Source organism: Cetorhinus maximus, chromosome 35 (genome assembly GCF_964194155.1).
Source record: "Cetorhinus maximus chromosome 35, sCetMax3.hap1.1, whole genome shotgun sequence".
NCBI lineage: Eukaryota > Metazoa > Chordata > Chondrichthyes > Lamniformes > Cetorhinidae > Cetorhinus > Cetorhinus maximus.
In genome coordinates, this window is record NC_135913.1 from 1,354,115 (window position 1) to 1,369,815 (window position 15,701).

General features: G+C 50.4%; 1 protein-coding gene across 2 annotated transcripts in view; it reads right to left on the minus strand.

Annotated features, from left to right (window-relative positions):
* LOC144672026 (sialic acid-binding Ig-like lectin 13) overlaps window positions 1-15,701 on the minus strand; it is a 51,241-nt gene that overhangs the window by 6,903 nt on the left and 28,637 nt on the right. For both annotated transcript variants that reach the window (XM_078533966.1, XM_078533964.1), the window contains 3 exons: window positions 3,605-3,689; window positions 1,019-1,103; window positions 530-611 (listed from right to left, as the gene is read on the minus strand). In XM_078533966.1, the coding sequence (XP_078390092.1) occupies window positions 530-611; window positions 1,019-1,103; window positions 3,605-3,689 (252 nt within the window). The remainder of the gene's footprint in view (window positions 1-529; window positions 612-1,018; window positions 1,104-3,604; window positions 3,690-15,701) is intronic.

Below are 15,701 nucleotides of genomic sequence, written 5' to 3' on the forward strand. Positions count from 1 at the left end.
GAGCATGGTGAGAATGGACAGGAAATGTGACGCTGAACAGCCTGTCTATTCTAGGAGCTGCTGTGTTGTCTTCATGGGCAATTCTGACTAAAATCAGCAAAAGACACACATTTCAGGGCATTGTCATCCGAGTCCTAGCATCGGGATAGACTTCATCCGTGAGTTTTTATCCCTGCTTCTCTATTCAGCCGATCGCTCCCCTGTCACCTGCTGACCTACACTGGCTCCCAGTCCTCAAATTTCAAATTCTCATCATCGATATCTTATCCGTCCATCCTCCCTCTCCACTCCCTATCCCTGTCACCTCCTCCAGCCCTGAAATCCTTCGAGACCTCTGCTTTCCTCCAATTCTGCTGTCAGACAGGGAGTAATTGTATGCCTGTTAGCACAGGGGTGATGGGTGAATGGGACTTGGTGTGAGTTTGTACACTGGCTCACTGCTGAAACGGTTCCCAATCAGAGCTCAGTGAGAATGATCTTTCACAAAGACTATCAATCATAAATCTGTCCAAGCTGACGATGATATTACCTTGGAGAAGTGAGAGGAGGAAGTAAGATTTCCCGCTTATTGTCCACTCCCAGATATTTCATCAGCTTCTCTCTCTGAAGCTCTGAAAGAGAAAGGAGTTAATGAGATCTCACCTGTTGTCCGACAGCTCTCGAGAGATCAGAACTGCTCTTAGACAATGTCTTCACAGACTAATTTGATTCTCTGTGGGATGATAGGTGCTCCGCAGAGAGTTACAAGGCTTTAAAAAGAAAAACAATGAAGGACTTGCATTTCTATAGCACCTTTCACCACCTCAGGACACCCCAAAGCTCATGTCTCTGCACTTCCCTCACCCTTTGAGCTAGGAAGATGTTCTGTACAACAGACTTGAGCCTCACACCCAGATCTCAATAATCAGTAGAAATCTTTCAAAGGCATCAATCATCGGAATCTGTCTTTATAAAGTCATAACATCAACAAAGGACGGTGTTGGTCGTGGAAGTGAATTCCAATTTTTCCGTTACTTACCCAGGACCTGTCCGACTGCTCGCCTGGGGAGGAACTGCCCACAAGCTCTGCTTGGGCTGAATGACCTCTTCCTGTGCTGCTCCCTCTGTGTATTTAATTAGAAAGGGTTGATGTGTCACTTTGAGTCAAAATGTGAGGTGTTTGCTGTCAAGGTGTGAAAGCAGCTCTTTGCCTGGCACTGTTAGAAAACTGTTAACCCTTTGCGTGCCAAGAATGTGGCTGAATGACCTTCGAATTTTCACATAAAACAGACTCGAGGGGGTTGAATGACATCGTCCTGTTCCTGTGTAAGAGTCTTGAGGGGCTGAATGGCCCATCCTGTTCCAGTGTAACAGGCTCGAGGGGGGCTGAATGGGCCTCCTCCTGTTCCTGTGTAACAAGGTTGAGGGGGGCTGAATGGATCTGCTTCTGTCCCTTTATAACAGGCTTATTGGCTTGCATGTGCCTCCTCCTGTTCCTGTGTCAAAGGCTTGAGTGGCTGAAAGGGTCTCCTCCTGTTATTGTGTAACAGGCGCAAGGGGACTGAATGGGCCTCTTCCTGTTCATGTGCAAGAGTCTTCAGTGGCAGAATGGTCCTCCTGCTGTTCTTGTGTAACGGGCTCGAGATGCTGAATGGTTCTCCTCTTCCTGTGTAACAGGCTCATGGGGCTGAATGTACCTCCTCCTGTTCCTGTGTAAGTGGTTCGAGTGGCTGAATGTGCCTCCTCCTGTTCCTGTGTCACAGGCTTGAGTGGCTGAAAGGGCCTCCTCCTGGTCCTGTGTAACAGGCTCAAATGGACTAACTGGGCCTCTTCCTGTTCCTTTTTAACAGGCTCGAGGGGGCTGAATGGGCCTCCTCCTGTTCATGTGGAACAGGTGCAAGGGGACAAAATGGGCTACTTCCTGTTCCTGTGTAAGAGTCTTCAATGGCTGAATAGTCCTCCTTCTGTTCTTGTGTAACAGGCTCGAGGTGCTGAACGGTTCTCCTATTCCTGTGTAACAGGCTCATGGGACTGAATGTGCCGCCTCCTGTTCCTGTATAACAGGCTTGAGTGGCTGAATGGGCCACATCATAGTCCTGTGTAACAAGCTCGAGGGGCTGAATGGGCCTCCTTCTGTTCCTGTGCAAAAGGCTCGAGGGACTGAATGGGTCTTCTGTTCCTGTGTCACAGGCTTGAGGGGCTGAATGGACCTCCTCCTGTTCTCGTGTAAGAGGCTCAAGGGGACTGACTGGGCCTCTTCCTGTTCCTGAGTAACAGGTACGAGGGGGATGAGTGGGCGTCCTCCTATTCATTGTGGAACAGGCGCAAGGGGACTGTATGGGCCTCTTCCTTTTCCTGAGTAACAGGTTCAAGGGGGCTGAATGGGCCTCTTCCTGTTCTTGTGTAATAGGCTCGAGGGGCTGAATTGTCCTCCTGCTGTTCTTGTGTAATAAGCTCGAGGGGCTGAATGGGCCTCCTACTGTTCCTGTGTTACAGGCTTTAGTGGCTGAAAGGGCCACCTCATATTCCCGTGTAACAAGCTTAAGTGGCTGAATGGGCCTCCTCCTGTTCTTGTGTAACAGGCTTGAGTGTCTGAAAGTGCCTCCTGCTGTTCCTCTGTAACAGGTTGGAGTTGCTAAATTGGCCGACTCCTGTTGCTGTGATATTGGCTCGAGGGGCTGAATGGGCCTCGTCCTGTTCCACTGTTACAGGCTAGAGGAGCTGAATGAGCCTTCTCCTGTTCCTGTGTAAGAGGCACGAGGGGCTGAATGGGCCTCCTCCTGTTCCTGTGTAAAATGCTTGAGTTGCTGACTGGGCCTCCTCCTATTCCTGTGTAACAAGCTTGTGAGGTCTGAATGGATCTCCTGTTCCTGTGTAAACGGCTCAAGGGGACATGATGGGATGGCTCCAGTCCCTGTGTAACTGGCTTGAGGGGGCTGAATGTGCCTCCTTCTGATCTTGTGTAACGGGCTTGAGGGGCTGAATGGGCCTACTCCTGTTCCTGTGTAACAGGCTTGAGTGGCTGAATGGCCTTGCTCCTGTTCTCATGTAACGGCCTTGAGTGGCTGAATGGGCCTTCTCCTTTTCTTGGGTAAAAGGCTTGAGAGGCAGAAAGTGCCTCCTGCTGTTCCTCTGTAACAGGTTTGGGTTGCTAAAGCGGCCTCCTCCTGTTCCTGTGTTACAGGCTTGAGGGACTGAATGGCCTCCTCCTGTTGCTGCATAATAGGCTCATGGTGTTGAATAGGCTTCATCCTGTTCCTGTGCAACAGGCTCCTGGGGCTGAATGGGCCTCCTCCTGTTCTTGTGTAAAAGGCTTGAATGGTGATGATAGGTGCTCTGCAGAGAGTTACAAGGCCTTAAGAAAGAAAAAACAATGAAGGACTTGCATTTCTATAGCGCCTTTCACCACTTGAGGACATCTGAAAACTCATGTCTCTACACTTCCCTCATCCCTCGAGCTAGAAAGATGTTCTGTACAAAAGACTTGAGCCTCACACCCAGATCTCAATAATCAGTAGAAATCTTTCAAAGGCATCAATCATTGGAATCTGTCTTTATAAAGTCACAACATCACCAAAGGAAGGTGTTGGTCGTGGAAGTGAATTCCAATCTTTCCGTTACTTACCCAGGACCTGTCCGACTGCTCGCCTGTGGAGGAACTGCCCACACGCTCTGCTTGGGCTGAATGACCTCTTCCTGTGCTGCTCCCTCTGTGCATTTAATTAGAGAGTGTTGATGTGTCACTTTGAGTCAAAATGTGAGGTTTTTGCTGTCAAGGTGTGAAAGCAGCTCTTTGCCGGGCACTTAGAAAACTGTTAACCCTTTGTGTGCCAAGAATGTGGCTGAATGACCTTCGAATGTTCACCTAAAACAGACTCGAGGGGGCTGCATGACATTGTCCTGTTCCTGCGTAACAGGCTCGAGGGGGGCTGAATGGGCCTCCTCCTCTTACTGTGTAACAGGCTCAAGGGGCTGAATGGGCCTCCTCTTGTTCCATTGTAACAAGCTCGAGGGGCTAAATGGGCCTTCTCTTGTTCCTTTGTAACAAGCTCGAGGTGCTGAATGGGCCTCCTCCTGTTCCTATGTAACAAGCTTAAGGGGGCTGAATGGATCTGCTCTTGTCCCGATGTAAGAAGCTTATTGGGTTGCATGTCCCTCCACCTGTTCTTGGTAAAAGGCTCGAGGGGTTGAATGTGCCTCCTCCTGTTACTGTGTCACAGGCTTGAGTGGCTGAAAGGGCCTCCTCCTGTTATTGTGTAACAGTCTCAACTGGACTAACTGGGCCTCTTCCTTTTCCTTTTTAACAACTCGAGAGGGCTGAATGGGCTCCTCCTGTTCATGTGGAACAGGCGCAACGGGACTGAATGGGCCTCTTCCTGTTATTGTGTAAGAGTCTTCAATGGCTGAATATTCCTCCTCTGTTCTTGTGTAACAGGCTCAAGGTGCTGAATGGTTCTCTTGTTCCAGTGTAACAGACTAATGGGGCTGAATGTGCCTCCTCCTGTTCCTTTATAACAGGCTTGAGTAGCTGAATGGGCCACGTCATAGTCCTGTGTAACAAGCTTAAGTGGCTAAAGGGCCTCTTCCTGTTCTCATGTAACAGGCTTGAGTGGCTGAATATGCCTTCTCCTGTTCCTGTGTAAGAGGTTTGAGGTACTGAATGGGCTCCTCCTGTTCCTGTGTAACAGGCTCGAAGGGGCTGAATGTGCCTCTCTTGTCCCTGTGTCACAGGCTTGAGGGACTGAATGGGTCTCCTGTTCCTTTAAAACAGGATTGAGGGACCGAATGTCCCCTTCCAGTTGGTGTGCAACAGGCTCGAGGGGGCTGAAAGAACCTCCTCCTGTTCCTGTGTAACAGAATCACGGGGCTGAACGGGTTTCCTCCTATTCCTGTTTAACAGTCTTGAGGGGCTGAATGGGCCTTCTCATGTTCCTGTGTTAAAGGCTCGAGGGGCTGAATCGGCCTCCTTCTGTTCTAGTATAAGAGGCTTGAGTGGCTGAATGGCACTCCTCCTGTTCCTGTGCAAAAGGCTCGAGGGACTGAATGGGTCTCCTGTTCCTGTGTCACAGGCTTGAGGGGCTGAATGGGCCTCCTCCTGTTCTCGTGTAACAGGTTCAAGAGGACTGACGGGTCCTCTTCCTGCTCCTGAGTAACAGGTTCGAGGTGGCTGAATGGGCGTCCTCCTGTTCATTGTGGAACAGGCGCAAGGGGACTGAATGGGCCACTTCCTGTTCCTGAGTAACAGGTTCGAGGGGGCTGAGTGAACCTCTTCCTGTTCTTGTGTCTTCAGTGACTGAATGGTCCTGCTGCTGTTCTTGTGTAACAGGCTCATGGAGCTGAATGGGCCTCCTCCTGTTCCTGTGTTACAGGCTTTAGTGGCTGAAAGGGCCACCTCATATTCCCGTGTAACAAGCTTAAGTGGCTCAATGGGCCTCCTCCTCTACTCATGTATGAGGCTTGAGTGTCTGAAAGTGCCTCCTGCTGTTCCTCTGTAACAGGTTTGAGTTGCTAAATCAGCCTACTCCTGTTTTTGTGATATTGGCTTGAGGGGCTCAATGGGCCGCTCCCTGTTCCTCTGTTACATGCTAGAGGAGCTGAATGAGCCTCCTCCCGTTCCTGTGTTACAGGCTCGAGGAGCTAAATGGGCCTCCTCCTGTTCCTGTGATACAAGTTCGAGGGGCTGAATGGCCTCCTCCTGGTCCTGCATAACAGGTTCATCGGGCTGAATAGGTCTTCCCCTGTTCCTCAGTATCAGGCTCGAATAGCTGAATGTACCTCCTCATATTCCTGTGTTCCAGTGAAGCCCAACGCAAACTGGAGGAAAAGCACCTCATCTTCCGACTAGGCACTTTACAGCCTTCCGGACTGAATATTGACTTCAACAACTTTAGACCTTAAACTCCCCCTCCCCCCATCCCCACCCCGTTTCTCCCCCCTCCCTTTTTTTTCAATAATTTATACAGATTCTTCTTTTCACACCTATTTCCATTATTTTTAAATCTAAAACTAAAACCTTTAGTCTTTCTACCCCACCCCCACTAGAGCTGTACCTTGAGTGTCCTGTCTTCCATTCTTAATTAGCACTTTTCTTAGACAAATATCACCACCTTCAACACCTCTTTGATCCTTTTGTCTGTGGCATCTTTTGATTATCTGCTCCTATCACTGCTTGCTTATCTCCACAATCACCACATCCTCAACTTCTCTCTCCCCCCGCCCCCCCCACCTTAAACCAGCTTATATTTCACCTTTCTCCTAACTATGCTTCAGTTCTGCCGTAGGGTCGTGAAGACTCGAAACGTTAACTGATTTCTTCTCCACCGATGCTGCCAGACCTGCTGAGTTTTTCCAGGTAATTCTGTTTTTGTTTTAGTGGTTAGAGGGGCTGAATGGGCCTCCTCCTGTTCCTGTGTCACAGGCTTGAGTGGCTTAAAGGGCCTCATCCTGTTACTGTGTAACAGTCTCAAGGGTGACTAAATGGGCCTCCTCCTGTTCCTTTGTAACAACTCGAGGGGGCTGAATGTGGTTCCTCCTGTTCATGTGCATCAGGCGCAAGGGGACTGAATGGGCCTCTTCCTGTTCTTGTACAAGAGTCTTCACTGGCTGAATGGTTCTCCTGTTCCTGTGTAACAGGATCATGGGGTTGAATGTGCCTCCTCCTTTTCCTGTATAAGAGGCTTGCGTGGCTGAATGGGCCACCTCATATTCATGTGTAACAAGCTGAAGTGGCTATATGGGACTCCTCCTGTTCCTGTGCAACAGGCTCGAGGGACTGAATGGGTCTCCTGTTCCTGTGTCACATGCTTGAGTGGCTGATTGGGCCTCCTCCTATTCCTGTGTAACAAGCTTGTGAGGTCTGAATGGATCTCCTGTTCCTGTGTAACAGGCTCAAGGGGACAGGATGGGATTCCTCCAGTCCCTGTGTAACTGGCTCGAGGGGGCTGAATGTGCCTCCTTCTGATCTTGTGTAACAGGCTAGAGGGGCTGAATGGGCCTACTCCTGTTCCTGTGTAACAGGCTCATGGGGCTGAATGGGCCTCCTTCTGTTCCTGTGTAACGGCCTTGAGAGGCTGAATGGGCCTTCTCCTTTTCTTGGGTAAAAGGCTTGAGAGGCTGAAAGTGCCAACCTGCTGTTCCTCTGTAACAGGTTTGGGTTGCTAAATCAGCCTCCTCCTGTTCCTGTGTTACAGTCTTGAGGGACTGAATGGCCTCCTCCTGTTGCTGCATAATAGGCTCAAGGGTTGAATAGGCTTCATCCTGTTCCTGTGCAACAGGCTCCTGGGGCTGAATGGGCCTCCTCCTGTTCTTGTGTAAAAGGCTTGAGTGGTGATGACAGCTGCTCTGCAGAGAGTTACAAGGCCTTAAGAAAGAAAAACGATGAAGGACTTGCATTTCTATAGCGCCTTTCACCACTTGAGGACATCCGAAAGCTCATGTCTCCACCCTTCCCTCATCACTCGAGATAGAAAGATGTTCTGTACAAAAGACTTGAGCCTCACACCCAGATCTCAATAATCAGTAGAAATCTTTCAAAGGCATCAATCATTGGAATCTGTCTTTATAAAGTCACAACATCACCAAAGGAAGGTGTTGGTCGTGGAAGTGAATTCCAATCTTTCCGTTACTTACCCAGGACCTGTCCGACTGCTCGCCTGGGGAGGAACTGCCCACACGCTCTGCTTGGGCTGAATGATCTCTTCCTGTGCTGCTCCCTCTGTGTATTTAATTAGTAAGTGTTGATGTGTCACTTTGAGTCAAAATGTGTGGTTTTTGCTGTCAAGTTGTGAAAGCAGCTCTTTGCCGGGCACTTAGAAAACTGTTAACCCTTTGTGTGCCAAGAATGTGGCTGAATGACCTTCGAATGTTCACCTAAAACAGAGTCGAGGGGGTTGAATGACATCGTCCTGTTCCTGTGTAACAGACTCGAGGGGGGCAGAATGGGCATCCTCCTCTTCCTGTGCAACAGGCTCGAGGGGATGAATGGGCCTTCTCTTGTTCCTTTGTAACAAGCTCGAGGGGCTGTATGGGCCTCCGCTTGTTCCTTTGTAACAAGCTCGAGGGGCTTAAAGGGCCTCCTCTTGTTCCTTTGTAACAAGCTCGATGGGCTGAATGGGCCTCCTCCTGTTCCTTTGTAACCAGCTCGAGGGACTGTATGGGCCTCCTCCTGTTCCTGTGTAACAAGCTTAAGGGGGCTGAATGGATCTGCTCTTGTCCCGATGTAACAGGCTTATTGGGTTGCATGTCCCTTCACCTGTTCTTGGTAAAAGGCTCGAGGGGCTGAATGTGCCTCCTCCCGTTCCTGTGTCACAGGCTTGAGTGGCTGAAAGGGCCTCCTCCTGTTATTGTGTAACAGTCTCAAGGGGACAAACTGGGCCTCTTCCTGTTCCTTTGTAACAACTCGAGGGGGCTGAATGGGGTTCCTCCTGTTCATGAGCATCAGGCGCAAGGGGACTCAATGGGCCTCATCCTGTTCCTGTATAACAGGCTTGAGTGGCTGAATGGGCCAACTCATATTCATGTGTAACAAGCTTAGGTGGGCTGAATGGGCCTCCTCCTGTTCTCATGTAACAGGCTTGAGTGGCTGAATGTGCCTTCTCCTGTTACTGTGTCACAGGCTTGAGGGACTGAATGGGTCTCCTGTTCCTGTATAACAGGATTGAGGGACCGAATGTCCCCTTCCAGTTGGTATGCAACAGGCTCGAGGGGGCTGAATGGGCCTCCTCCTGTTCCTGTGTAACAGGCTCGAGGGTCTGAATGAACGTCCTCCTGTTGCTGTGTAACTGTTTGAGGGGGCTAAATGGGCCTCCTCCTGTTTCTGTGTAACAGGCTCAGGGGGACTGAATGGGCCTCATCCTGTTCTTGCATAAGAGGCTTTAGTAGCTGAATGGGCCTCCTCCTGTTCCTGTGCAACAGGCTCGAGGGACTGAATGGGTCTACTGTTCCTGTGTAAAATGCTTGAGTTGCTGATTGGGCCTCCTCCTATTCCTGTGTAACAAGCTTGTGAGGTCTGAATGGATCTCCTGTTCCTGTGCAACAGGCTCAAGGGGACAGGATGGGATTCCTCCAGTCCCTGTGTAACTGGCTCAAGGGGGCTGAATGTGCCTCCTTCTGATCTTGTGTAACAGGCTTGAGGGGCTGAATGGGCCTACTCCTGTTCCTGTGTAACAGGCTTGAGTGGCTGAATGGTCTTGCTCCTGTTATCATGTAACGGTCTTGAGTGCCTGAATGGGCCTTCTTCTTTTCTTGGTTAAAAGGCTTGAGAGGCTGAAAGTGCCAACCTGCTGTTCCTCTGTAACAGGTTTGGGTTGCTAAATCGGCCTCCTCCTGTTCCTGTGTTACAGGCTTGAGGGACTGAATGGCCTCCTCCTGTTGCTGCATAATAGGCTCAAGGGTTGAATAGGCTTCATCCTGTTCCTGTGCAACAGGCTCCTGGGGCTGAATGGGCCTCCTCCTGTTCTTGTGTAAAAGGCTTGAATGGTGATGATAGGTGCTCTGCAGAGAGTTACAAGGCCTTAAGAAAGAAATCACAATGAAGGACTTGCATTTCTATAGCGCCTTTCACCACTTGAGGACATCCGAAAGCTCATGTCTCTGCACTTCCCTCATCCCTCGAGCTAGAAAGATGTTCTGTACTAAAGACTTGAGCCTCACACCCAGATCTCAATAATCAGTAGAAATCTTTCAAAGGCATCAATCATTGGAATCTGTCTTTATAAAGTCACAACATCACCAAAGGACGGCGTTGGTCGTGGAAGTGAATTCCAATCTTTCCGTTACTTACCCAGGACCTGTCCGACTGCTCGCCTGGGGAGGAACTGCCCACACGCTCTGCTAGGGCTGAATGACCTCTTCCTGTGCTGCTCCCTCTGTGTATTTAATTAGTAAGTGTTGATGTGTCACTTTGAGTCAAAATGTGTGGTTTTTGCTGTCAAGTTGTGAAAGCAGCTCTTTGCCGGGCACTTAGAAAACTGTTAACCCTTTGTGTGCCAAGAATGTGGCTGAATGACCTTCGAATGTTCACCTAAAACAGAGTCGAGGGGGTTGAATGACATCGTCCTGTTCCTGTGTAACAGACTCGAGGGGGGCAGAATGGGCATCCTCCTCTTCCTGTGCAACAGGCTCGAGGGGATGAATGGGCCTTCTCTTGTTCCTTTGTAACAAGCTCGAGGGGCTGTATGGGCCTCCGCTTGTTCCTTTGTAACAAGCTCGAGGGGCTTAAAGGGCCTCCTCTTGTTCCTTTGTAACAAGCTCGATGGGCTGAATGGGCCTCCTCCTGTTCCTTTGTAACCAGCTCGAGGGACTGTATGGGCCTCCTCCTGTTCCTGTGTAACAAGCTTAAGGGGGCTGAATGGATCTGCTCTTGTCCCGATGTAACAGGCTTATTGGGTTGCATGTCCCTTCACCTGTTCTTGGTAAAAGGCTCGAGGGGCTGAATGTGCCTCCTCCCGTTCCTGTGTCACAGGCTTGAGTGGCTGAAAGGGCCTCCTCCTGTTATTGTGTAACAGTCTCAAGGGGACAAACTGGGCCTCTTCCTGTTCCTTTGTAACAACTCGAGGGGGCTGAATGGGGTTCCTCCTGTTCATGAGCATCAGGCGCAAGGGGACTCAATGGGCCTCATCCTGTTCCTGTATAACAGGCTTGAGTGGCTGAATGGGCCAACTCATATTCATGTGTAACAAGCTTAGGTGGGCTGAATGGGCCTCCTCCTGTTCTCATGTAACAGGCTTGAGTGGCTGAATGTGCCTTCTCCTGTTACTGTGTCACAGGCTTGAGGGACTGAATGGGTCTCCTGTTCCTGTATAACAGGATTGAGGGACCGAATGTCCTCTTCCAGTTGGTATGCAACAGGCTCGAGGGGGCTGAATGGGCCTCCTCCTGTTCCTGTGTAACAGGCTCGAGGGTCTGAATGAACGTCCTCCTGTTGCTGTGTAACTGTTTGAGGGGGCTAAATGGGCCTCCTCCTGTTTCTGTGTAACAGGCTCAGGGGGACTGAATGGGCCTCATCCTGTTCTTGCATAAGAGGCTTTAGTAGCTGAATGGGCCTCCTCCTGTTCCTGTGCAACAGGCTCGAGGGACTGAATGGGTCTCCTGTTCCTGTGTAAAATGCTTGAGTTGCTGATTGGGCCTCCTCCTATTCCTGTGTAACAAGCTTGTGAGGTCTGAATGGATCTCCTGTTCCTGTGCAACAGGCTCAAGGGGACAGGATGGGATTCCTCCAGTCCCTGTGTAACTGGCTCAAGGGGGCTGAATGTGCCTCCTTCTGATCTTGTGTAACAGGCTTGAGGGGCTGAATGGGCCTACTCCTGTTCCTGTGTAACAGGCTTGAGTGGCTGAATGGTCTTGCTCCTGTTATCATGTAACGGTCTTGAGTGCCTGAATGGGCCTTCTTCTTTTCTTGGTTAAAAGGCTTGAGAGGCTGAAAGTGCCAACCTGCTGTTCCTCTGTAACAGGTTTGGGTTGCTAAATCGGCCTCCTCCTGTTCCTGTGTTACAGGCTTGAGGGACTGAATGGCCTCCTCCTGTTGCTGCATAATAGGCTCAAGGGTTGAATAGGCTTCATCCTGTTCCTGTGCAACAGGCTCCTGGGGCTGAATGGGCCTCCTCCTGTTCTTGTGTAAAAGGCTTGAATGGTGATGATAGGTGCTCTGCAGAGAGTTACAAGGCCTTAAGAAAGAAATCACAATGAAGGACTTGCATTTCTATAGCGCCTTTCACCACTTGAGGACATCCGAAAGCTCATGTCTCTGCACTTCCCTCATCCCTCGAGCTAGAAAGATGTTCTGTACTAAAGACTTGAGCCTCACACCCAGATCTCAATAATCAGTAGAAATCTTTCAAAGGCATCAATCATTGGAATCTGTCTTTATAAAGTCACAACATCACCAAAGGACGGCGTTGGTCGTGGAAGTGAATTCCAATCTTTCCGTTACTTACCCAGGACCTGTCCGACTGCTCGCCTGGGGAGGAACTGCCCACACGCTCTGCTTGTGCTGAATGACCTCTTCCTGTGCTGCTCCCTCTGTGCATTTAATTAGAGAGTGTTGATGTGTCACTTTGTGTCAAAATGTGAGGTTTTTGCTGTCAAGGTGTGAAAGCAGCTCTTTGCCTGGCACTTAGAAATCTGTTAACCCTTTGTGTGCCAAGAATGTGGCTGAATGACCTTCGAATGTTCACATATAACAGACTCGAGGGGACTGCATGACATCGTCCTGTTCCTGTGTAAGAGTCTTGAGGGGCTGAATGGGCCTTCTCCTGTTCCTGTGTAACAGGCTCGAGGGGCTGAATGGGCCTCCTCTTGTTCCTTTGTAACAATCTTGAGGGGGGCTGAATGGTTCTCCTCCTGTTCCTGTGTAACAGGCTCGAGGGGGGCTGAATGGGCCTTCTCTTGTTCCTGTGTAACAGGCTCGAGGGGCTTAAAGGGCCTCCTCTTGTTCCTTTGTAACAAGCTCGATAGGCTGAATGGGCCTCCTCCTGTTCCTTTGTAACCAGCTCGAGGGGATGTACGGTCCTCATCCTGTTCCTGTGTAACAAGCTTAAGGGGGCTGAATGGATCTGCTCTTGTCCCGATGTAACAGGCTTATTGGGTTGCATGTCCCTCCACCTGTTCTTGGTAAAAGGCTCGAGGGGCTGAATGTGCCTCCTCCCATTCCTGTGTCACAGGCTTGAGTGGCTGAAAGGGCCTCCTCCTGTTATTGTGTAACAGTCTCAAGGGGACAAACTGGGCCTCTTCCTGTTCCTTTGTAACAACTCGAGAGGGCTGAATGGGCTCCACCTGTTCATGTGGAACAGGCACAAGGGGACTGATTGGGCCTCTTCCTGTTCTTGTGCAAGTGTCTTCAATGGCTGAATGTTCCTCCTGCTGTTCTTGTGTAACAGGGTCATGGGGCTGAATGTGCCTCCTCCTGTTCCTGTATAACAGGCTTGAGTGGCTGAATGGGCCACGTCATAGTCCTGTGTAACAAGCTTAAGTGGCTAAAGGGCCTCTTCCTTTTCTCGTGTAACAGGCTTGAGTGGCTGAATATGCCTTCTCCTGTTCCTGTGTAACAGGCGTGAGGGACTGAATGGGCTCCTCTTGTTCCAGTGTAACAGGCTCGATGGGCTGAATGTGCCTTCTCTTGTTCCTGTGTCACAGCCTTGAGGGAACGAATGGGTCTCCTGTTCCTGCAAAACAGGATTGAGGGACCGAATGTCCCCTTCCAGTTGGTGTGCAACAGGCTCAAGGGGGTTGAAAGGACCTCCTCCTGTTCCTGTGTAACAGAATCACGGGGCTGAACGGGTTTCCTCCTATTCCTGTTTAACAGGCTTGAGTGGCTGAATGGCCCTCCTCCTGTTCCTTTGCAAAAGGCTCGAGGGACTGAATGGGTCTCCTTTTCCAGCGTCACGGGCTTGAGGGGCTGAATTGGCCTCCTCCTGTACTCGTGTAAGTGGCTCAAGGGGACTGACTGGTCCTCTTCCTGCTCCTGAGTAACAGGTTCGCGGGGGCTGAATGGGCGTCCTCCTGTTCATTGTGGAACAGGCGCAAGGGGACTGAATGGGCCACTTCCTGTTCCTGAGTAACAGGTTCGAGGGGGCTGAATGGGCCTCTTCCTGTTCTTGTGTCTTCAGTGGCTGAATGGTCCTCCTTCTGATCTTGTGTAACAAGCTCATGGGACTGAATGGGCCTCCTCCTGTTCCTGTGTAACAGGATTTAGTGGCTGAAAGGGCCACCTCATATTCCCGTGTAACAAGCTTAAGTGGCTCAATGGGCCTCCTCCTCTGCTTGTGTAACAGGCTTGGGTGTCTGAAAGTGCCTCCTGCTGTTCCTCTGTAACAGGTTTGAGTTGCTAAATCAGCCTACTCCTGTTTTTGTGATATTGGCTCGAGGGGCTCAATGGGCCGCTCCCTGTTCCTCTGTTGCATGCTAGAGGAGCTGAATGAGCCTCCTCCCGTTCCCCTGTTACAGGCTCGAGGAGCTAAATGGGCCTCCTCCTGTTCCTGTGAAACAAGCTCGAGGGGCTGAATAGCCTCCTCCTGGTCCTGCATAACAGGTTCATGGGGCTGAATAGGCCTTCCCCTGTTCCTCAGTATCAGGTTCGAATAGCTGAATGTACCTCCTCATATTCCTGTGTTAGTGGTTAGAGGGGCTGAATGGGCCTCCTCCTGTTCCTGTGTCACAGGCTTGAGTGGCTGAAAGGGCCTCCTCCTGTTACTGTGTAACAGTCTCAAGGGGGACTAACTGGGCCTCCTCCTGTTCCTTTGTAACAACTCGAGGGGGCTGAATGGGCTTCCTCCTGTTCATGTGCATCAGGCACAAGGGGACTGAATGGGCCTCCTCCTGTTCTTGTACAAGAGTCTTCACTGGCTGAATGGTTCTCCTGTTCCTGTGTAACAGGCTCATGGGGTTCAATGTGCCTCCTCCTGTTCCTGTATAACAGGCTTGAGTGGCAGAATGGGCCACCTCATATTCCTGTGTAACAAGCTTCAGTGGCTGAATGGGCCTCCTCCTGTTCTCATGTAACAGGCTTGAGTGGCTGAATGTGCCTTCTCCTGTTCCTGTGTCACAGGCTTGAGGGACTGAATGGGTCTCCTGTTCCTGTATAACAGGATTGAGGGACCGAATGTCCCCTTCCAGTTGGTATGCAACAGGCTCGAGGGGGCTGAATGGGCCTCCTCCTGTTCCTGTGTAACAGGCTCGAGGGACTGAATGAACCTCCTCCTGTTCCTGTGTAACAGGTTGAGGGGGCTAAATGGGCCTCCTCCTGTTTCTGTGTAACAGGCTCAGGGGGACTGAATGGGCCTCATCCTGTTCTTGCATAAGAGGCTTGAGTATCTGAATGGGCCTCCTCCTGTTCCTGTGCAACAGACTCGAGGGACTGAATGTGTCTCCTGTTCCTGTGTAAAATGCTTGAGTGGCTGATTGGGCCTCCTCCTATTCCTGTGTAACAAGCTTGTGAGGTCTGAATGGATCTCCTGTTCCTGTGTAACAGGCTCAAGGGGACAGGATGGGATTCCTCCAGTCCCTGTGTAACTGGCTCGAGGGGGCTGAATTTGCCTCCTTCTGATCTTGTGTAACAGGCTTGAGGGGCTGAATGGGCCTACTCCTCTTCCTGTGTAACAGGCTCATGGGGCTGAATGGGCCTACTCCTGTTCCTGTGTAACAGGCTTGAGGGACTGAATGGCCTCCTCCTGTTGCTGCATAATAGGCTCATGGGGTTGAATAGGCTTCATCTTGTTCCTGTGCAACAGGCTCCTGGGGCTGAATGGTCCTCCTCCTGTTCTTGTGTAAAAGGCTTGAGTGGTGATGATAGGTGCTCTGCAGAGAGTTACAAGGCCTTAAGAAAGAAAAAACAATGAAGGACTTGCATTTCTATAGCACCTTTCACCACTTGAGGACATCCGAAATCTCATGTCTCCGCACTTTCCTCATCCCTCGAGCTAGGAAGATCTTCTGTACAAAAGACTTGAGCCTCACACCCAGATCTCAATAATCAGTAGAAATCTTTCAAAGGCATCAATCATTGGAATCTGTCTTTATAAAGTCATAACATCACCAAAGGAAGGTGTTGGTCGTGGAAGGGAATTCCAATCCTTCCGTTACTTACCCAGGACCTGTCCGACTGCTCGCCTGTGGAGGAACTGCCCACACGCTCTTCTTGGGCTGAATGACCTCTTCCTGTGCTGCTCCCTCTGTGCATTTAATTAGACAGTGTTGATGTGTCACTTTGAGTCAAAATGTGAGGTTTT